The sequence below is a fragment of the Enhydra lutris genome, unplaced genomic scaffold (genome assembly GCF_002288905.1).
Source record: "Enhydra lutris kenyoni isolate GAN:26980312 unplaced genomic scaffold, ASM228890v2 scaffoldscaffold21, whole genome shotgun sequence".
NCBI lineage: Eukaryota > Metazoa > Chordata > Mammalia > Carnivora > Mustelidae > Enhydra > Enhydra lutris.
Window position 1 is genome coordinate 69,471,070 of NW_019154105.1, and position 20,816 is coordinate 69,491,885.

General features: G+C 60.2%; 1 protein-coding gene across 1 annotated transcript in view; it reads left to right on the forward strand.

The window, feature by feature from the left end:
- Window positions 1-8,088: 8,088 nt before the first annotated feature.
- The window catches only part of LOC111149187 (complexin 1), a 33,806-nt gene continuing 21,078 nt past the window's right edge, over window positions 8,089-20,816 (forward strand). Inside the window, exons 1-2 of the mRNA XM_022506132.1 lie at window positions 8,089-8,188; window positions 9,566-9,671. Of these exons, the coding sequence (XP_022361840.1) occupies window positions 9,641-9,671 (31 nt within the window). The 5' untranslated portion in view covers window positions 8,089-8,188; window positions 9,566-9,640. The remainder of the gene's footprint in view (window positions 8,189-9,565; window positions 9,672-20,816) is intronic.

The following is a 20,816-nucleotide window of genomic DNA, read 5'->3' on the forward strand; positions in this document are numbered from 1 at the left end:
CTGAGGTCAGCGTGGGAGTCTGGCCTTCCAGTTCTCGTCCCCCACTTCCCACCCTTCGAGAGCCACATGTCCCAGCTCTAGGCTCACCTGCCAAGAACCAAAGCTGCTGGGGGCATGAGGCCAGTGCTGGCCAGGGGCTGACGGATCCGTGCAAAGGGGACACCTGTCCTATAGGACAGAGCTCTGCTGTGAGTTGTCATGGCTGGAAGCTGAGCCAGGGGCTGCCGCCCAGCCACAGCTCAGTGTCAGGCAGGGAATCCGCTGTCGTCTGTGTGAAATCTTTACCAGCTGCCCTTTGAAGCAGCAAAATCTGCCTGACAGACGGTTCCCAGACCAGCAGCCTCCCGGCTGCCCCAGGGGGATGCAGTGGGGGGAGCTCCCTCACAGCAAGCTGAGGACACACATGGCCCCAGAGGTCACAGAAGGAGCCCTGGAGCCTGGGGGGCTGCGTCCCCACCACACCCAGCTCCTGGCCAGCCCTGTCCAGGTGTCTTTGAGGACAGGCGGATGGTATGGCTGCCACCCAGCCTCTGACCTTTTGGGCACTGCTCACCTGTTCCCAGGAGCTGGAGAGAAGGGGGCAAAGATGTATGGCAGGAGCTGTTTGGGGAGACTCTGGCTCGAGGGGAAGACACCGTGACGCACCAGTGGCCGTGTTACAAGTGGGTGAGGGTTGGGCGGGCTGGGGGCGTCTAGCCTCACCTTGGGGAGAGGCTATGAATTGGCGGTGTGCAGAGTTTGGAGAGGAAGTGGCACAGCCAGGGCCACTAAGGGGCCACTGGAGGTCACCTGCTCTGGCTCCAGGCCCTGATTTAGGATTGCCTCCACTGGCCACCTGGGGCAGGGCCTGGATTGGATCTTCTTCCTGGACACAGGCCCCTGGGACAGGTAGGAGGTGGTTCCAGATGCTCAGGCCCTTGGCAGACTGAGGCCAGGACTCCAGGCCCCGGGCGGTAGGTGAGTGCCCCCCTGCCAGCGGCAGAGCTGGCTCCAAGGCTTCCCTGTGGCCTGTTGGCTAGGGCAAGCTACCGTCTGCGGTGTGGCCTGGTTGCCTCTTCCCCGGGGTCCCAGCGGTCCACCCCGTGCCCTGTGCTGGCTTGGAGTGCTGGTCCCTGGGTGGCTGAGGGGGATGTTTTGTCTCTAAAGGAAGTTTCTGCCTGCTTCCTGTGGCTTGGGATGCCTTCTGTGCTCATTGTCCTGTCTTCTTCTGGAGGCAGTCCTGCTAGTGCCTCCCTCCCCAGGGCTGAAGTCCTCCTCATTCTGGAGAGGGAGCATTGGGTCCTCTAGGATTCCCACAGAAGCCCTCGCTTTAGGGCCAGTGCAGTGAGGTTGGGGGGGTCTCCCTCTCTAGAGCCCTGGGTGGGGTCACAGCTTCCACATGCATCCCTGGGGCTGGACAGGTGGTGTGTGGTCCCCACGGGCACGACGTAGACCCTCCCCCGTGGTGGTCTCGGGATTTGTTTTCATTCTGCTTGGAATGCAGTTCCTCCAGTTTGGGGGACACTGGGTCATTCTACCTGAAGCCCAAATGTCCCCCGAGGGAGGCTAATGAAACCTCCCGTCTCCATCCCCCCAGGTCTCCGTCCCCCCCAGTTCCCATCCCCCCAAGTCTCAAGACCCTGGTTTCCATCCCCCACCCCTTCTCCATTCTCCACCTTCCCCCCACCCCCAGTCTCTGGTTTATGTCCACTTCACCCCCATCCCCATCCCCCGGTTTCTGTGCCCCCCAGTCTCCTGTCTCCATCTTCCCAGTGTCCATTCCCCCCATTTCTGTACCCCCCGGTTCCCACCCACCCCGAGGCTCTGTCTCTCCCGTCCAGTCTCTGGTCTCTGTCCGCCCCCAAGTCTCTGGTCTCCATCCCCATGGTCTCCATTACCCCCTCCCAGTCTCCATTCCTCCTGCCCCCCCTCCTCTGCCCCCCGCCCCCGGTCAACAGTGTCTGTCACTTGGCTGTGTGGTGAACGCTGCATGGTCCTTCTACCCGCGACTGCTGTGTCTCAGGCATCTGCTCTTCCTGGAGAAGCTGGGCCAGCAGCAGCCTCTGCCTGCCTAACTCACAGCAAGTGCCCCAGAACAGTGCCGGGAAAGAAAGGCAGTTAGTGCAAAGGGGGTGAAGGTGGGCAGAGCGGGAGGGAACCCCTGTCTCAGGCTGGCCCTAGGGGTAGACAGAGGAACATAGGGTGTCTTGAACTCTGTCACTGGGGAGCAGTCCTGGTCCATCGCCCCCTTGGGGGTGAACCCAAGGTTCCTGCAGGCCTGGGACCCTGAGAGGGCTCCACTTTCCTGGGTGGGTGCAGGCCCGACTGTCCACTGCAAAGGGCTCCCCGTCCAACCCCAGATCACGCAGGAGCTCTTGAAGCAGGGGTGTGTTGACAGGGTAGAGACAGGGAGGAAAGACTGGCTGTGGGGCTTGCTGTGGTGTGAGTGTTCCCACAGAGGTGGACTACAGGCTGCTGACCCCTCTCTCCAGCTTGGTGCCCTTGCTGGGCACAGGCCTGGCCACAGAGACCTCAGACTCCCGCTGAGAAGGAGCCGCCCCACAGTCAGGCTGAAGGGCAGTCACGCAGGCACAGAGCGACCCACCCGACCTTCCCAGCCAGAAGGTTAAGGCCCAGGAGGCAGGAAGGTCCAGCTAAGACCTGCACCTTCTTCCCAGAGTGAGCCAGTGGGTGTCCCTGCAGGCACTCCGGCTGTCCCTGAACAGGGGACCTGGGTCTCTTGACCCCTGGGCAGCCTCAGCCAGCAGGGCCGTGCCTCTGTCTGGCGCTTGTGTTCCCAAGAGGGGTTTCTCTCGCCTGAAGCTCACCTACAAGGGCCAGCTCAGTTGGTGGCTGGCCGAGTCCTGGCTGGACCAGGGTCACTGGCTGAAGCCACCCACCAAGCCTGTAGGGACCCTATGCCCACACCCCCTGCCCCCATGGGCCTGAGGCCCTCCCAGCACCCCTGCTGGCCCCCATTCATTGGGCCTCATGCCTGTGCCTGCGTGGGCAGGGGTCCTCTCAGGTCAGGGCTGGGAAGTACAGTGTGGAAGAAGGTTCTGTTACAGAGACCTATGGGGCTTGGTCCCTGAGACAGGTGCGGTGGCTTCTTGGAGGGTAGAGGAGGCCTCTGGGGTGGTGCAGAGTAACTAGATGGGAGTGGAGGGTAGGCAGGAGAGCGTGAGGGGCCATTTGTGGAGAAAGAACATCTGGTCTGCAGCTCAAGGAGGTCGTCCGGTGGGGGTCACATGACAGGTTCCAGGGAGGGACCATTGGTCAGAGAGAGAGTCTAGCTCAGAGCCCCCGAGGGGATGTCACCCCCAAACAGTGGAGGTGACCAGATGTCCCCCACAGCTTCGAGATGACCCAGGGCATTCACCCAGCCTGGACATTTGTCCTGGTGACTGGAAGAGACCCAGGTGTGACAGGCATAGACTTGGCCAGGGCCACTGGAGAGCTGGCCCAGCCCACGGGGCTCTGGAGCTGCAGCGAGGGATACGAGGGGTCCCCACCGTGAGACCTGTGCTTCCAGGGGCCAGAGGTCTTCAGAAGCATGGCCTCTCTGGGAGCAGACTCATCCCTGCCCCATCGTCCTCCAAGCCTCCTGGCCCTCACCCAGGCTGCCCATGTCCCCTTGGGGTTGCCTCGGCGCAGCCCCTGCCCCCCAGCCGCCAGTGAGAGGCTACATTCTGAATCCAAGCCCACACTAGGGGTTTTGTGTCGGAGCTCGGGGGGGGGCTGCTACAGCCAAGCAGCCCGTGGTGGGAGGCGGGGGGCCCTCACCGGCCCTGTTGACTTTCCCTCGAGCCCCACACTGCCCCCTTCTCCGAGCCCCTTGGAAAGGCCTGCCTCCCCGTTCTGATAGGATATCCTGCGGGTGACTCAGGGACTCCACCGTTTCTGCCTCCTCGCGGGGCTGTGTGCGAGGTGGCTGTGATGGCTGTGACTGGAGCCTGGGGAGACGGAGGCGCTGGCTGATGGCGACATGGGCATGGAGCTGGGGAGGGACGTGACCTTGGGCTGGGGAGGGGGCCCTGCGAGGGAAGGCGGACTGCGCCCGGTAGTCTGGAATCTGAGGCAGACGATGCTGGAGTCATCACTGTGCTCCGAGCCCAGATCCTGAACCAGCTCCTCAGGAAAGCGGGCCCACGGGGGTCCTGGTGGGACCTAGGGGCCCCCTTTTCTGTTGGGGATGGGGGCAGGGCCTCTGCGGAACCAGGTGGTTGGGAAGAGAGTGCATTTCATCCCAAGACCCTGACCAGGCACATGTGCCCCAGCACAGGATGGGACAGGGGTCTGAGGAATGAGCTGGCGCCCCAGGCTGGGCAGCACCTCCAGCTTCATTCCCAGGAGCCCAAAGGGATGAGCTCCAGGTGCTGACCCCATGGCCAGCTGGGTCCTAGAGGCTAGGTGTCTCTTGCCTATGGTGGCAAGCGAAGGGTCATGGGACCAGGCAGGGACACAAGGGTCCCTGCTCTCAGAGCCATGGTTCTAGCCTAGCTCTGATGAAAGACAACCGTGGTCTCATTTTGCCTCTGCGTTTCCTGTGTCATTACCTTTTAAGTAGTAATGAAATCTGGCAGGAAGACGGCAGCATGGGGACCGAAGGGTTCAGTGGGTTACATCATTAAGCTTGCATCTGAGGTTTCTGGGCAAGCCCATGTGTGCTAAAATCCCTCCCAGCCGCTCCTGAGGGCCTGAACCCCCTGCCAGACCCCAACCCCAAATGGAACAACACCAGCAATTCCTGAAGGTGCTTCCAGGGCCCTCTCTGAGCCTGAGCAGGCTGGTGCCCTGGGGTGCAGGAGCCACGGCCGGCCCTCCATGGGACAGATGGGCCTGGCAGGTGCAGGCCTCCCTGGAGGGAGCAGAGGGGCTCCTGGGGAGGGTTGGGGCAGGGTGCCCGGCTCCTCTCTTCGGCCATCTGGAGTGACTCAGTGGGGGCTACAAAGGGGACTCTGAATGGCAGGGGGTCCAAACCCAGCATCCTGTGGCCTTTGGCACAACCTTGCTTTGGATCAGGTGTTCTGGCCTTGAAGGGCCCATCTGGAGGGCAATGCATTTCCTGAGCTTGCAGAGGGCCGGCCTCAGGGCTGTTTACCTGGGAGGCCAGCTGGCCAGGGTCCCACCGCCAGACCTTGGCTGTGGCCAAACACACATGTCCCAAATGCTAACCTCGTAGTGGGATACCCTTCCCCACCTGCTGGCTCCTCGAAATCCACCCCGCCCCCAGTGGCATCACTATTCACCTCCTCTGTGCCCTGACCCCGTCATGGATGGCGCCCACATCCAGGTGCCTTCTGAACTCACTCCGGGTCTTCCTTGGCTATCTGGAAGTTTCCTGCTAAGCTCCTGCCTCGAGGCAGGACCTCTTCTGGGCCCTCACAGGGCCACAAATTCTACCACAGGACCAGACCAGGCAAGGGGGGGGGCATTTGCAGCCGGTTCGCCTCACGTCCTCACCACCTGCCCAGAGCTGGTCCTTCCTGGGCCTCGCAGCTGCCCAGCCTCCCTCTCCTGGAGTGGGGCACCAGTCCCTCTGATCCCGGACTATTTCCTCCAGGGTGGCCTGAGTCGTTATTGGGCCATGCACCCCCAGGTCAGGGCCTGGGCACCTGTGAGACATGAGGAGGATCACTGTGTGGTGGGAGGTGTAGGAGGGGGAATGACAGAGACAGGTGGTGACCCCACAGGGAGGACGGGGACAAACTGGGAGGGCCAGACAGCATCTTTGGGCCCCTGGCTCAGGGCTGTGTGTGGCGCTCAGCTAGGTCCCGATCATGGAGTCAGTGGGGCTGTGGAGCCCCCACTGAGATGAGGACCTCTGTGCTCCTTTGTCCTATGAGCCTCACTGCCCTGTCACGGCACACGCAGGACCCTCCCCAACCTGGCTGTACTGAGGTCAACAGGGGTCTCCTGCAGGTGGCTCATGAGGGTACCAGGGGCCACTGGTTGGGGGGCCTGCTGTGGATTCCACGGAGGTCACCTCTGGGGTCACAGGAGATCAGCTGTGGTTCACCCTCCAGGTCCATCTGGTGGCAGGGGTGGAGGGAAGACGCTCCAGAGGGCAGAAGGGACTTCTCTCCCTCTAGCATCCACATTCAGGTTCTGAGAACACTGGAAAGGCCAGGCTGGGCAGATCCTGAGTGGGGGCTCAAGGCACACCCTCAAGACTCTCATGCACCTGGGGACAGCAGACCCCAGAATGCCTGTCCCCAGACCTGCTTAAGGCCTGGAGCTATAAGCCACCTCTCAAGAAGGGTCAGGGTAGAGATGAGATGTGACGGTACCTCTCACATTCTGGGCGGGCAGCCAGGGCAGTTAGTCCTGCAGCCCTGGCTTGAGTCTTATGTCCTCTCCCCAGTCTCCCCCTCTGGGCAGCAACCCCCACCCTCCCCTACCTCCTGGCCCAGATCTGAGTGACAGGACCTGTCGGCAGGAGAAGGTGAGAATGTACCCAGGGCCTCGGGATCCAGAGAGGCTGTGCATGTCCTGAGGGCTATGTCTTGGGACGTGGGCCTCCTCCAGGGTCGCTAGGAACCTCACTAACCAAAGTGGCGGCTGAGTGGAGTCTGACCCCTTACTCCCAGGGAGAAGGGCTGACTTCCTCCCATACCCTCCCCTTGGGCCCCTACCAGGCCACTGCCAGGCACAGTAGGGCCTGGAGATGGTTAGCGAGGGGTGGGAGCTGGTAGCAGGGTGCCCAACAGGATAGGCCTGCAACTCTTCCAGAGTTGAGTCTGAGCTTCCGGGGGTGCTGAGGGGAGGGGCGGAGAGGACCAGGGGGTGTGGTCTCCCTGGGGTTGGGGCAGGGGCAGAAGCAGCTCCTGGGGCCTCCCCTTCCACCACAGGTCCAGCAAGTCCTGACGACTCAGTCGGGAGGGGTCGGCGGCAAGTTTTAGTGCAGTGGCCACCAACGTTATCTGCCCACCAACCCGGAGGTCAGCCCTGGGCCAGCAGCCGGAGCAACATTTCAGACCCTCTGTTTTTTGAGACCCGGCACGCGGCGAAGCCGCACCCCTCCCCACAGCACCCGCCGCAATTCTCGCCTGCCCTGGCTGGGAGCCGGGGGGGTCTCTCGACTCCCGGGAGGGGCGGCGGGACTGGAGGCTTAGCGTCCGACCTTGCGGCGACCCGGCTCTCCCCGCAGTGCGGCTTCTGCCGCCGGGAAATCCCGGAGGCCCGGGGGAGGGGGCGGCCGCAGCGGGGGCGGGGCTGCGGGGACAGCCGGGGCGGAGCGGCCCTTGTCTGCAGTGACCTTCACGCGTCCCTGCCCTGCGAGGGGCCGCCCGCTCTGCGCCGCGGGCGCCAGCCGCGCTCTGCGCCGGTCTCCTCCCCCACCGCAGCCTCGCGGGCCGCCCGAGGGGGCGGGGGTCTCCCTCCTGCGTCCCACTGAGATGAAACTCAGGGTGGCGTCCTCCCTTTCTCGGACGCTCTTACACTGAAAAATAGGTCCGGGCAGGTCTGCAGTTCTCTCTCGGCCAGGGGTGGGTGGGTTTTCAGAGTCTGGGGGCTCCCTTCTCCCGCCCTGGGATTCGGAGGGGCCGGAAAGCGGCGGGGTCGGGGTCTCGGGTAGCGCTCAGGGGCACTCGTCCGGGTTCGGTTCACTGTTGCTGATGCGACGGGAGCCCCTTCCTCCGCGCGCCCCGGCGGAGTGGAATGGGGAGGGGAGCCGCGACCCCCAACCGCCAGGCCTCTCCGGAAGAGAAAGAGCTTTTGAGGGTTGCGCACGTATGGGTCCCACCTGCGCTCGCGAGGTACCCCGCACGGCAGGGGGCGTGAGGGTGCGGGACCCTGTCTGCAGGAGGGCGACCCCCGGCCGGGTCCACACCGAGGAGGTCGGATGGTGGGCGGGGGGGGGGGGGCGTATCGGGGATTCTAAACCGCTGGGCGGGCGGGGGTCGCAGGCGAGGCTCTGAGACCCCACCGCATCTGGCGAGGGGGCAGCGCTTGGGAGAGGACAGGGGGGCGCGACTCCGTCGCCCCCGCCCCCGGCCCCCGCCGGCGCCCGCCTCGCCGCTGCGGCCCCGCCCTCGTCGTCACGCTCGGACGCGGGCGGGGGGCGGGGTGCGCCTCCATGTGACGCGCCCTCCTCGCGGTGCCCTTCAGCCGCCGCTGCAGTTCCCGGGGCGCCACATGGACCGGGCCAGTCCGAGCGCGCTCCGCCACTGACTGCCCGCCCGCCCGCCAGCACCCCGGCCCGGGGAAGGTAACCCACGCTCCCGCGCTCACCCCACTCCAGGCCGCCCCCTGCCCAGCCCGCCCCTCCCCGGCCCCCGCGGGGCGCGCTCGCGGCCCGGGCGGGCGCTGTCCGCCGGCGCGGTGCTGAAGCGGGCCCCACCGTCCCGGCCCGCGCCCTCCCTCCTTGTCGCTTCTGCCTTGCGCGTCTCCCCTTCCCCTCCCCGGTCCTCTGTCTCTCTCTCCTGGCGCTCTCCCGCCTGAGGGCCGCTCAGCAGAGCTGGGGCACTCGCCCGCCCGCTAAGCCGAGGGGTGCGGCGGCAGTGGGAGCCCCGGCCCGCACGGGGAGGCAGTGGGAAGCCTGGGGGAGTTCCAGGAGCACCCCGAGCTTCACCGTGGCTGGGCCCTGAGTTCCCCACCCCCTCAGGAGCCAAGGGAGAAGTTTGGAAGAGAATCTGCTTTGCGGCAAGGGCGCCCCTGCGCGCCAGCGCTTTGCGGTGAGGCGGGGGCACTCCCACCCGGTCAGCTTTCCCCAGGCCCCGCAAACGCTGGTCTCCTTCGTCTGCAGAGGAAAACATCGTAAAACACTGGGTCCCAGAGCCCTGGGCTTCCCTGCCTGGAGTGACCCCACAAGTGGGGAGGGAGGAGCCTTGCAGCCGCTGAACCTACAGGCAGCGCTGCCCCACCAGAGTTCAGCTGACCTGAACCCTGGAATGCCCCACCCATGCAGATGCAGGTGGGAGGGGTCTGACCTCCCATTTTCATTTGTTCCCTGAAGGCTGGGTTCCTTGCAGTCTTTACCTTCCACCCCAGTCTCTGCGCAGGGCAGCAACAGTGGGCCCTGGAATTTCCCCCCGGTAGAGTCTGGTCTGTGGACCCCTGAGACTCTGTCAGAAGCCAAGGAGGCCTCTCCCAAGTCGCATCCACTCAGGCCTCAGCCCACCACACCCTTCCTGTCCCTTAGACGGATCCCCCACGCCCCTGTGGCCCAGGGCCCACAAGGCTGCAGAAGAGCTAGTCACCTTCAAACATCCTATGGCTCTGCCCCAGCCCCGCACAGCCTGGCCCCTTCTGAGCCGCGCTCTCCAGCCCCCATCCCTGCAGTAGCCACCGTAAGCTGTTTTCAGAAAACCAGGGGCCAGGAGAGACCACTTTTCAGGTCCAGCTGGGGTCTCAGGACCTACCTGCCATGGTCAGCATGTAGGGTGGAAACTCTCCTCCACAGAGACCCTCCCAGACCCTCTCAGGTGTCCCTGTCAGTGTCGGGGTCTAGCCTTGGGAGGGGGAATGGACAAAGGATGCTCTCTTCAGACCACAGACCCATGCTCAGGGACGTCAGGTCCGGATGAGGAAAAAGGCCACCCCCAGGCCCGGTCAGGGTGACCTGTGACCACTTCCTTTCCCCCAGGCAGAGAACTCCTGGCCACACTTGCATGTGAGTTCTGACCCTTGGAGGAGCCACTGAGGAATCAAAGCCATCGTCATGGAGTTCGTGATGAAACAGGCCCTGGGAGGTAGGAAGTTGAGGGCGTGGGGGCCCAAGGCATGGGGCTGGGGCTGGGCCCTACATGGGAGCTCCAGTTGCACGGGGGCACGTTCAGCACATGGTCACCTTCAGACTTCACACATGCCTTCACCACACATTCCCGGAAAACAGCCCGCTCCCCCTCAGGACAGAGCCAGAGGGCAAGAAAGGGACCAAAGCCAGTGCCTCCCAAATTGCTTTGGCCATCACAGGGGTGGGGGAGGGCACACACTGGCATGCCGTGGTCAGGGCAGAGCCCACCATACAGTGCTGAGGCTGGGGTCAAGGGTTAGGGAGCAGCATCATAGCTTTTGGGAGAATAGGCCAGGGTGGGTTTCGTGGGCACCAAGGGCCAACCTGATTGGCAGGGTGTGGCAAGCAGCTGTGGGGAGGCTGCAGAGGGGGGTGGAGGCCAGACCTGGACCTGTGGTGTCCAGCAAGGACCCCATGGGTTTCACCTATGCATAGGGAACCAGGGTTGGCTGAGCAGGGGGACAAGAGAAGAGGCTAAGATAGCTGGTGTGTCCCTGGCCCACTTCCACAGAGACCGTGCTAGGGGTGTGTGTGTGTGTGTGTGTGTGTGTGTGCATGTGTGTGTGTAGGGGACCGTCCTTCTGACCCTGCTGACTCTTACCTGAAGAGAATCCTGTGCCTCTGGTGCAAGTGCCATCACTGAGGCCAGAGACACTGGCCTAGGAGGTGGGCAGGCACTGGGCTGAAGTCCACACTCGGATAGGTGCGTCCTGGGAGAGCAGTTTGGCCAGCTGGGGCCCGGGGGACCCATCCTATGTGCTCCAGCCCCCCTGCTTGCAACACCAGCTCCCCAGAGCTCCCTGGGAGGGGAACCTGTGGCCAGCCCCTGACTCTGCCATTCAGGATGTTTTCCTTTGGTGGCCTCCATGGGCCACACCCTGACCTGGTGCTGGGCCCAGCATGGCGTGAGTCAGGTGCTGCGTGACAAGGCCATCTTCATGGGGCTGCTGCAGGGCAGGAGGAATCGGGACCTAGCTGCCAGAGGTGGGGAGCAGATGGGGCTGTTGTGCCGTGATGGAGGGCGGGCTGGAGGGCACGATGGTGGGGCCGGGGCCACCAAACCCAGGACAGGGGCCCTATGGGTGGGCTTGTCTCTTGCAGAATGACTGCATTTCTGCTGTCACAAATTAAATGGAAAGACATTTGGGCCTGGCCCGGGGCCACATTTCCTGAGATGCTGTGGTCAAGGATAGGCTGCAGGTTGGGTCTAATTATAATGATTACGTCACCAGGACGTGATTCAGGGACAAGCATCCTGGCACTGGGAGCAATTCATGTTCCCACCCAGCCAGTCCCCGGCTGTTACAGATAATTAATTAGGTGGCTAATTCAGGCCCTGAGGTGGGTTTGTAAGAAACCTGAAATATCTGATTTGGCTGTCTACATGGCTGAAATTAGCTGGGTAATTGCCAGCCTGGATTCCCTTTGTTCCATGTCAGCCCAAAGTTTCTCCTGTGGCAGCGACAGGGCGGGCTTCTTGGGGCCACGGGGGAGCTGCAGAGGGGCAGTGGGCCGAGGCACCTCAGAGCAGCCCCCCCAGCAGGTGCCCGCAGGGCCTCTGCCAGGGGCTGCCCCCCAGGATTTGTCATCCCCCGAGGCTGGGGCTGGGCCCTACATCGGAGCTCCAGGGCGAGCCCTTGTGTTTTTCTCCTGTGTTTTCTCTCCCACCCGACAGGCGTCATATTGGCCTCTTGAGATGAGTGGGTACAGACAGAGGAACAGAGACAGACCCGGACCCAGACCCAGAGAGATGGATCCGAGAAATAGAGAGCAGGTGTGGGGTTGGAGAGAAGGAGAGAAGGTGCCCCGAACACATAAGACAGATGTGGGGAGGTACAGGCCTGAGGGAGAGGGACAGTGGGGCACAGGCTATTTGAAAATCTGTGGAGGATGGAGGATCAGAACAGAACAGCCAGGAGAAGAAAACAGGGTCCTGAGACCAAGACTGAGGAACACAAGGAAACAGGACAGGAGACTGAAATGTAGGGTGCATGACAGAGAAAGACACTGAGACAGAGAGACACAGAGACAGAGACAGATGTATGAGAAATAGACTGAGAAATAGAGTCTCGACTGGAAACACAGAGATCTCCTGTGCAGCAGGAGGAAGGAAAGAGGTGAGGGCCTGGAGGGAGCCCCGTGTGTGCAGGCCTCACTCAGCCCTACTGGGGACAGGACTCGTTGGAGCCTAGATGAGTCATGGCCATTTGAGACTGTCCCTAGCTTGCTGGGCTGCTGTGTTGTCCTGAGCATATGTCTTATGGTCCACCTCCCAGCCCCCAGCCCCTGCCAGAAGCCCATGGCTGTTTCCATAGGGCCTGCCTGCTCCACTCTGGGGCTCGGGATATGATGGACTGAGTGAGAGCCTGAATTCAGGGGATGCCAGTCCAGAAGGAGTTCAGATGCTGTTTGGACAGTGGTGAAATCCCAGACAAGCCCAGGCCTTTCCTATAAGCCTCTGGCAATGGCTGGTGCTGCCCAGTCCTGGTGGACCAACCCCTCTTGAACTCACGCCTGGCCAGCAGGCTTCTGGCTGTCTGCCACTGTGGCTGCCGTGTGACCTGGGCTGAGGGCTGTCTCCTCCATGGGGTCTGGGGACCATGAGGCCACCTGGGAGCAGGGCACAGACCTCTGGGTACCTGCTACTGGAAGAAAGGGAAGGAGGAGGGAGGTGGCTAGCAGTAGCTGTGGTGACAAGGGGCTGCCCTAGGCAGTGAGGGAGGACAGGACCCAGCAGGCCAGGAGGGGGCCTGGCAGGTGGGAGTGGGACTCAATGCCCCAGGAAGGCTGCCAGCACTAACTGGTGGCCTCACAGAGCAGGTAGGCAGCCATGGGCCACAAAGGAAGGGACAGATGGCTCCCAGGTCTCCTCTTCCTGCGATGGCAGGATCTGCCCAGACGCTCCAGTCCCTGGGCCCCTGGAGTGGACATGGGAGGGCTTTGCACGTTTGCAGTCTCTCTCTCAAGATGCAGCCTGGGAAGGACCATGTGGGGCCCCAGGCATGTCTGCTCTTAGGGCCCGAGTTCTCTGTGGGATGACGAGGGGGTATCTTTGGTTCCTTCACAGTCAGCCGTGATCCCTTTGGACACTGTTCTGCACCAGGGAGCGTTGGGGGCCGTGGGCACACAGGGCTGGCTGACAACAATTCTCCTGGGGCCAAATTATTGAAGAAAGTGTCCCACTGTTGACAAGTTTGTTCTCACTGAGGGAATATCCTGGAGGCCTTCACGTGCTTGGGCCACCCCAAGATCCACCCCAAGATCCACCCCAGATGTAATGCTCAATCCCTCGAAGAAGAGAGCACTTGCACAGTCTGTGGAAGCAGCTTGAGTGGTGGCCTGGGGATGACAGCAAGGTGGCCTTGAACGGGGGCCACGTGTGCAGATCTAAGGTTCAGGGTCCTCAGGGGCGCAATTTGAAAAAACGGTTTTCCCCCAAGGCTGGGAAGTGGCAAGCAAACCTGGAGCCAATGGACGAGGGTGTGGGCAGCTGTCAGGGCCGGCAACTGGGCAGCTGGTGTAGACTCTTGTCAGGCCAAAGCAGGGGGAGTGTGGCTCTTCTGACCCTAACAACTGGTTCGTGGCCTGCTGTCCTGTCAGTCTGCCTTGGTGTGACATGTCCCTTGTCTAAAGCATGCTTGGGGCCTCGGGGGTGGTGTGGGGGCAGGGGAGGGCTTCACGGAGGAGGGGGCATCTGAGGTGGGATTCAAGGGCGGGCGGGCAGATGACCCTGGGACCCAGCATGTGAAAAGGCCCCAGGGCTGCAGTGCTGGGCCAGGTGTGGAAGGCAGCAGGAAATGGGAAGGAGGACATTACAGGACAACCGTGACTGAGCCCACAGCGGGAAGGGGGGGTCTTCTGGCCAAACAAAGGCCAGCGGCTCCCTGACACCTTGTCATTGTGTCATGCGTCCTGTGTCATGCGAACTGTCGAGTTTGCCTGGGGCATCCTGGGAGTGGGAAGGCTATCCTCTCTTGGGGAGGAGGGGGCCAGTGGGGCCTGTGCCTGGTGTCTGGGGAGGATGGAGGGGGGTGAACAGCCACCATCCCAAGGCGGGCATGTCTGAGCAGGGACAGAAGCTGCGCTGAGCCAGACTATGGGCTTAGGGGAGGGAGATGGATCACTGTCTCCCAGACCTACACGGATGGACAAAGAGCATTTCATGGACACATGGCCCAGGGAAAGTGTCCGGGGCTGCTGTGGTTGGGGACCCTCTGCACCCGGGGGTGGTAAGGGATATGCTCTCTGCTGGGGGCTCCTCGGCATCAGTCCCCAGAGGTGTCAAGGTTGCCAGGGTCAGATACTGGGAGAGAAGGCAGTATCCACCTCATCGTTCACACAAGATGGGGTGGGCTGGGGTTGCAGCTGGAAGCCCTGGGCAGAGAAGCATTTCCCTCAGCGCTGCTGCCCTCCCCCAACAAAGGGCATATTGGGGTGTGGGGGGCTCCTTCCTCTTCTGGCACCTGCTTCTGTTGAGCGTCCCAAGCCCCCTCTCCTGCGGCTGGGTCTCTGACTCCTGGCTGAGTTCTGTGTGTCTGCAGCTGCTCTGGGGACGTAGCGTCAGGGATCCCAAGGTCTTTGTAGATCAGAGGGAGCTCTTTCCAGACCCTCCGTACCTTGCCCTCTAGGCCCTCTGGTCAGAACTGCAGAGACAGCCTGAGATCCCAGGGGGTCCTGTCTGGACCCCCCGGTGTCCTCCATGGGCCTCTACACTGATGGTGAGGCCAGGCAGCCCCATCCTGTCCCAAACCCAGGTCTCACTGTCTCCCCACCCTATCTGTCTGTTTTGGAGTTAGCTCTGCTTGTCTGGAGCCTCCTGTGGACCTGAGGCTGCCCAGCTGGGACACTCCCAGGTGCAGTCAGGTTCTCTGGGGGGTTGGTGGGCCCACGGGCTGGGCTGGGCTGCAGAAGGAGCAGACTGGGAGGGGAAGCACCAGAATTCTGCACTAGGGAAGATGCTTTTGGCTCAAATTAGAGAAACAGAGAGGGGCTTGACTTGGAGGTGGCTCAGCTGTCCCGTGGTGCTACCCAGGACATGGCTTTAGCTCTCGCTGTGCCCCTGTTGCCCCACGAGCTTCCCTGGGCTTTCATGCTCAGGCTGCTTCTCACAGCAGCAAAGTGGTTGCCACTGTTCCGGTGTCACAGGCACAGGGCAGGAGGAAGGTGAGGGCCCAAGGGACAACCCCTCCTTCAGTTTAGCAAATGTGTTTACGGGATGGCACTGAGGATTTCCACTTGTGTGTCACGGAAGTTGAGGCCAAGGCGGTCACATCGCCCTCCAAACAAAGTGGGCGCTGTTGGGCAGCTCACAGTACAGGGCTCACGTCAACGTGGGAAATCTTGGTTTTCAGATGCAAGACCCCCAGACCAGGAACCGTCCCAGGGCAGGAGTGCCTCCTCCTTCCCCTGTTCACCCTTGAGAGCCGGGCTTCTCCACAGGTGGCCAGCAAAAAGTCAGTGAGAAAACACCAACATGTGCTCAGAATGGGCACTGGCTCACTTCCCTGGGCTCAGGAGAGACAGCACGTATCCCATGGCTCTCGGAGGTTGGAAAGACGCATCATAGAAACTGCCTTTTCTCCCTAAAACAAGGAAGGACGGGCCTTCCCTCAGGAGACCGTATTTCTAGTTGATTGAGCCACAGTTCAGTTGCAAAGCTTTAGCCCCAGTGTGGAAATAGAACGGATATATCGCACTTTGGCCAATAAAGTCGTTTGTTTTCTGCCTTGTTGGTTGACAAGAGACTCTTGTTGGGATTAAAGCATTTGTGTTAAGGGCTCCTGTGTGACGGGGCTCACAGTGACCTTCACTAACCCCAGGGACTACTTGGTTGGCTTGGGAACATTGCACACTTAATACTGGGGCATTAAACTGGCAGAATGAGCATCAAGTCTTGGTGGACCATCACGCCAACAAGCTTCAAAGATCTGCAGAGATCTGCAGGGTAAACCCAAGCCCAGGTCATAACAGATCAGGCACAGGGTCATTCTGAGACTCCTGCTGCTGGTGGAGGCTGACCAGAGCCCTGGTTCTGTCTGCAGGAGGGGGAGGGGAAAGCTTCAGAGGGGCACGGCACAGTCCTTCCTCCTGGCCTGCCTGGTCTTGGGCTTCGTGTGAATCTTTTTTTATAAAATTTCTTTTCATTTAAAAAAAATATTTTATTTATTTATTTGAGAGAGAGAGAACACGAGAGTGGGGAGGGTCAGAGGCAGAAGCAAACTCCCATGTTGAGCAAGGAGCCCAATGCGGGGCTCGATCCTGGGACCCTGGTATCATGACCTGAGCCGAAGGCAGATGCTTAACCAGCTGAGCCACCCGGGCGCCCTTTCTTTCTTTCTTTCTTTCTTTTTTTTTTTTTTTTAAGATTTTATTTATTTATTTGACAGAGAGAGAGATCACAAGTAGGTAGAGAGGCAGGCAGAGAGAGAGGGGGAAGCAGGCTCCCTGCTGAGCTGAGAACCCAATGCAGGGCTGGATCCCAGGACCCTGAGATCATGACCTGAGCCGAAGGCAGAGGCTTAACCCACTGAGCCACCCAGGTGCCCATCTTTTTTTTTTTTTTTTTTTAAGATTTTCTTCTTCTTTTTTAAGATTTTATTTATTTGAGAGAGAGAGAGAGAGAGCATGAGCTGGGGGATGAACAGAGGGAGAGGGAGAAGCAGATGCCCGCTGAGGGCAGAGCCCACAACCCATGAGACCATGACCTGAGCCGAAATCAAGACTTAGATCCTTAACCAACTGAGCCACCCAGGTGCCCCCAAATCTCTCTTTTCCAGGATTGTTCTCACTTTTCTCATCTCCCAAACAGAGGAGAACATGGTTTCTCTACCTTTGCAGGGATCAGTCAGGAGCTCTGGCTTCCTTTTCTTAGGGGCAGCCTGGCAGGGTTGGGGGAGAGTCCCTGTTCCACCAGTAGGTTCCTTTTGGTCCCATGGACCTGACTGTGAACTCTGGCATCCAAGCTGCTCAGGGTCCAGCAAAAGGCCTAGGGTTCTGAGTGCTGGGTGCTGGGTGCTAGGTGCTGACAGTACTGGGTAATGTGTGTTGAGTGCTAGGTACTAAGTGCTATGTACTGAGTTCTGATGGTGCTGGGTTCTGTATGCTAGGTGCTGAGGATATTGAGATCTGGATTCTGGGTGTTGAGTGCTGGTTCTGAGTGCTGGGTGCTGAGGGTATTGGTTCTGGGTGCTGGCAATGCTACATGCTCAGTGTTGGGGTGCTATGTACTAGGTGCTGCGTGCTGGGTGCCAGTGCTCAGTGCTGTGTGTCGAGTGCTGGGTCTGGGTGTTGAGTGAGCTGCATGCTGGGTGCTGGGTGCCAGTGCTCAGTGCTGGGTATCGAGTGCTGAGTCTTGGTGTTGAGCGAGCTGCATGCTGGATGCTGGGTGCCAGTGCTCAGTGCTGCGTGTTGAGTGCTGGATCTGGGTGTTGACGAGTTGCATGCTGGATGCTAGGTGCTGGGTGCCAGTGAAGACTGGGACTCAGGAGGTTGGGGCCCAGGCCAGGCAGCTGGCTAAGAGCAGCTCTGACCGAACCTATAGGCGGGCTGGTGTCCACATCTGTGACTTCTGGCACCATTGGCTGTCCCTGACCCCACCGCAGGATGTGGCAGTGGGTCCTGGCAGAAAGGACCAAGCCCATTCGGAACTTTGTTTCCTACGTGGGGAGGGAAGCTTCATCAGGGCAAGGTGCTGTCCACTGTATGCCCCCCAGGCTGTCTTGGCCCCAGGCCTCTGCCTTCACTCTGCCTCCCGATGGTCTGAGATTCGCCCAGCAAGGCCCACGGGCCTGGGGGCTCCTGGGAGAGGCCGGAAGAGCGGTGCTGTGTGCTTGTGGTGGGAGGAGGCATCAGGGACAAGCAGAAGCTCCTTTATCAGAAGACGTGGGGTGGTCTTGGAGTACCTTCAGCACACGGCTGGCCTGGGGCCCTCAAGGCTCCTCAAGGCTGCTGGCACCGTCCTGCACTTAGCTTTCCTTCAGAAGGAGGGTTCTGGAAATATAGATGACCACCCCAGGCTTGTGCCTGGCCCACGGGGGTGAGAGAGAGCAGCCCTCTTTGCCCAAGACCCGTGTTGGCGTCAGTTCCCCGGTGCTGTCTGTCCAAGTAGATGTCCTGCCCAGCAGGGCCCACCCTGTACTTGGGGTTCCTGTCAAGGCGGGGACATCATGAGGGGTCCCTGAGGCTCAGGGCCAGGCGGTGTGGGGCCGTCCCTGGCCCTTGTCCCTGGCAGCAGGTGAGGGGTCGAGGGCAGTGACCCCAGGGCCCATGGCTGTGGTGTCCTGCATCACGGCAACACCGGTGAGTGGGTGGCCGTGAGCGGCAGAGCGGCTGAATGGAAGGATGGCCCCGTGACAATGACAGCCGTCCTGGAGCTGGGTGGCCATGCCATCTACCCCAGGTGTGGCTCTGTGTGGGCTCACTGTGGGGCGTTTTCATCTTGCCCTTGTCTCCTTTGGGCTCCCAAGACCAGACGTTCTCACCTGGCACCTGGCTCCACAGGCCCTGGGCCCTGGGTACCCCACCCCCACCCCCAGGAGGCATGGAGCCTCTGGTGGTTACTGAGGCTGAGGAGAGGGGGACTTTGTTCATGGCAGGAGGAAAATCTCCAGACAGCTAATAAAGGCTTACAAAAACCACAGAAGGCATGGACAGGCAGAGAAGAGGAGATCTGGGTCCTTCCAAGCACGCACAGAAGCCCGAGGGGCCTCGCAGACCATCACGGGTGTGCGTTCAGTGCAGCCGCTCCGGTTGGAGGCTAGCAGGCTGCATCTGTGGGTCACCCTCCAGCCATTAGGTCCAGGCTCTGAGCTCCATGGCAGCAGGGTGAGATGGGGCCCCCGGTGTCTGGTGCCGCCCTTCCTAAGGGCTTGGTGGGGGGTACCCATGCTTTGCACCCAGTGCTCAGGAGAGGCTCAGCTCTGGGCCAGCAAGGACCGTGAGTTTTGACCTTGAGCAGCGGGCTGAGGGCAGGAGATGCAGTGGCCCCGTGGCCCATGGCAGGCTTCATTTCTCCCCAAAAGCTCATTCGTTCCTTGACCAGGTTGGCTAGGAGAGTCCAAGCTCGCCCCTCCTCTCTGGGGCAGGGGGTGGGCATCCGGTGAGGGGGGCCCTGCCACAGCAGGTAGGCGCCATGGCGGTCACGGATCCGACCTCTGCCAGCTTCACTCACACCTTCCTAAAATGCTTTCGTGTTGTTTAACTTATTTTATCTTAATGGATGGACTAAGTTTTCTTTTTAAAAGCCTGCTGCAGGTTTTGGAAACTATGGGCACTTCCAAAATGTTATTTAAGCTCTAATGACCGTGGGCCAGAATGATACGGTGTGCCGGCAGCCCTCGCCCATGCTGTTCCTGGAGTTCTGGGCCCCCCTGAGCCCTCCCTATGTCCATGACCACCTTTAGGCCTTGGGATGTGGATCCAGGGGACTAAGGTTGCAGTAGGTCCTGTTAATATAGAAAGGATATTTTGATCTTTGCATTCAACTTTGTAAGAGATAGTTACACGTATTTATTTTTTAACATGAAAGTGTGTGCTTATTGTGGGGAATTGAAATAACACAAGAATATGAAAAAGTGGTAGGGAAATTTTAGATGGCACCTGTTAGAATCGCTCATTACTTAAAAGTACTTTTTCAAGGAGGGATGCCTTCGGATCTATTTCTAATTTTAAAAGACTCTGCAAAGTCCTTTATGCTGTTGGTTATTAGAACTCGTTCAAGGGGGTCAGCAGGTTAACCCCAGCAGGGTACTAACCTGGCGAGGTGACTGGTTTCGAGTGGGGTTCAGTGGGAAACACTGGCATGGTGTCACTCTCTTGCCCCCGGAAGGGGGGTGAAACCTGTCCCTTCAGCTGGAGGGCTGCGGGGTCGGCCTGGACTTCACTCTGAGTTCAAGGCACCGTCTTCAGATAGTTCCAGGGCTCCCCCATCCTCCTGACAGAGGCGTGGGGTGAGGGTGTAATTTCATCCCGACTGAACGGGATAATACGGAGTCAGCCCACGGGTGCTGTTCCTGCGTGCATGCCTCCCTCTCTGCTCCTCATCGTGTGCTCACTGGGATCAGCTCAGACGTTATTGGACCGGGGAGGGGGGGGGACACCTAGCTCTCGCAAACTTCCTGCCCCGTGCTCCTTATGTGGCTGTATCAGCTGCGGGGCTGGTACCATCGTGAGCACGTAAACAGTGTCCCTGATGAGCCAGGCCGGGCAGTGCAAATACACTTCTTTCTTAGAAAGTCTTTGGTCTGCCCCATTGCTAACATAGGGCTCATTTTCCGTTTGCCTAATTTTCTGTGGACTGTTTCTCAGGCTTTCCACACCAGCAAAACAGCCCTCCCCACAACACTTGGGTGCAGTCAACAGTCCCAGATGGACTGGTTGCTGTGTTTCCTCTGGAGAAGCTGCCCCAGGACCCTGGCACCTCCCACTTGCTCACACAGGCCCTGGTTGCTGCCCAGGCAGTCAGTGGACCCCGGCTGGGTCCTTGGGAGCTTTCTGTGACGGTGCAGACAGGGAGTCTCTGTCTTGTGCCTTCACGCGTGGTTGGTTGCAAATAACATTTTAGATTCAAAGAGTTTTGCCCCTCGAATTGTGAAGTTATTTTCCTGTTGTCTCCAGATTCTCAAGTTGCTGTTGAATCATCAATGCTATTCTTATTCCCGGTGCCCTTTATGTGACCTGCATTTATCTCTTCTCTTGGGAGGCTTGTACGGTTTTTCTCTCCAACCCTGGCATCCCGACGTTTTGGGATTCTCAGGCCCTTCACCTACCCTGGACCTTGATCTCTGTTGCCCCCATGGCTGCCCCACCGAGGGCTCATCCTCCCTGCCTTGGGGACTCTCCTGCGTGGGTTCTCTGCCTTCTTCTGTGCTCTCTCTTATCTTTCATCTCTGTGTCTCTTATTCTACTCTCTGGGATGTCTCCTCAATTTTATTTCCTAACTCTTCAACTGAATTTTTTCTCTCTACATTTATATTTTTAACCTCCAAGAGCTCTTTTGTGTGTTCTAAACTACCCTGTTTAAAGAGTGTCCTGGTCCTCGGTCCTCTCTCCTCTCTGGGGCCCTCCAGCCCCTGATTTGGGAGCTGCCTTCACGGTGGAGGCT